Here is a 940-nt window from a genome sequence, read left to right on the forward strand (position 1 = left end):
AAAAAAAAAAAAAAAACACGAAATCTTCAATGCATTTGATATAGATCTGGAATTTCTCACTGCGTCTCCGCAAGCAAAGATTCAATCGTAATCAACAAAAAGGCGGAGAAAAGAACTCTGCGATTAAACTGTGCCTACCGCCTACGAGTATATAAAAGCCAACATACAAACAAATTACAAACAGAGATTTCAAGACATAGAGCTTACCGGTTAGGGAGAATGTGATCTGAATGGCAGATCGGATCAGAGGTATAGGCTGCTAAGAGAATGCCGGAAACAGGTAGTGTACATGAGAATGGAGAGTTGACTGCTAAGCGCTCATTCTAAGGGCTGTTAGAGAAAGTTGTGAATTGTATTACCGGTTTGTTGTGATTGGCTCGGGTCAGGGAACCCGAATTTCATACGGAGTAACTGAAATCAAGCCGGCTTGATTTCCTTTTTTTATTTGTTATTTTATTTTGTAAATTTTTATAATAAAATTTATTTTAAAATTTTTAATTTTATTAATTATACATATAGTATTTTTTCAAAATTTTTATTTTGTTATTTAAAATTTGTATTTAACATCGAAATTATAATTATAGAGTTGAAATTATTAATTATAGAAAAGTGAATAAAACAATAGATGATGTGTAGGAGTTTAAATTAGTAGACTCACAAAAAGAAAGAAAATGGGATAAGAAGTGGAGAGAAAATAAGAGATGAGAAGAGCATCCGTAATAGTAGTGTTTTTTTTTGTGATGTTTCAGGAGTTTTTGTAAGTGTACTTAGGAAAGATAATATGAGAGGAGAAATATATAAAAAATAGAAAAAGGAAAAAAAAATCAAATCAAAAAAGGGTGTGAAAGTGAATCTGACAAGAGAAATAACGAGCACCCGCCTAGTGGGCATTTGTTGTGCGCCCAACATACACAACTCTCTTTCTTCTTTCTGACGCAAT

The 940-nt window shown here is 32.3% G+C and overlaps 1 protein-coding gene across 1 annotated transcript in view; it reads right to left on the reverse strand.

Moving 5' to 3' along the window:
- Positions 1 to 203: 203 nt before the first annotated feature.
- Positions 204 to 940, reverse strand: part of LOC115998886 (protein transport protein SEC13 homolog B-like) — a 5,105-nt gene continuing 4,368 nt past the window's right edge. Inside the window, exon 2 of the mRNA XM_031238558.1 lies at positions 204 to 256. Coding sequence (XP_031094418.1) covers positions 204 to 256 — 53 coding nt within the window. The remainder of the gene's footprint in view (positions 257 to 940) is intronic.

This window comes from Ipomoea triloba, chromosome 12 (genome assembly GCF_003576645.1).
Source record: "Ipomoea triloba cultivar NCNSP0323 chromosome 12, ASM357664v1".
NCBI classification, from domain to species: Eukaryota; Viridiplantae; Streptophyta; class Magnoliopsida; order Solanales; family Convolvulaceae; genus Ipomoea; species Ipomoea triloba.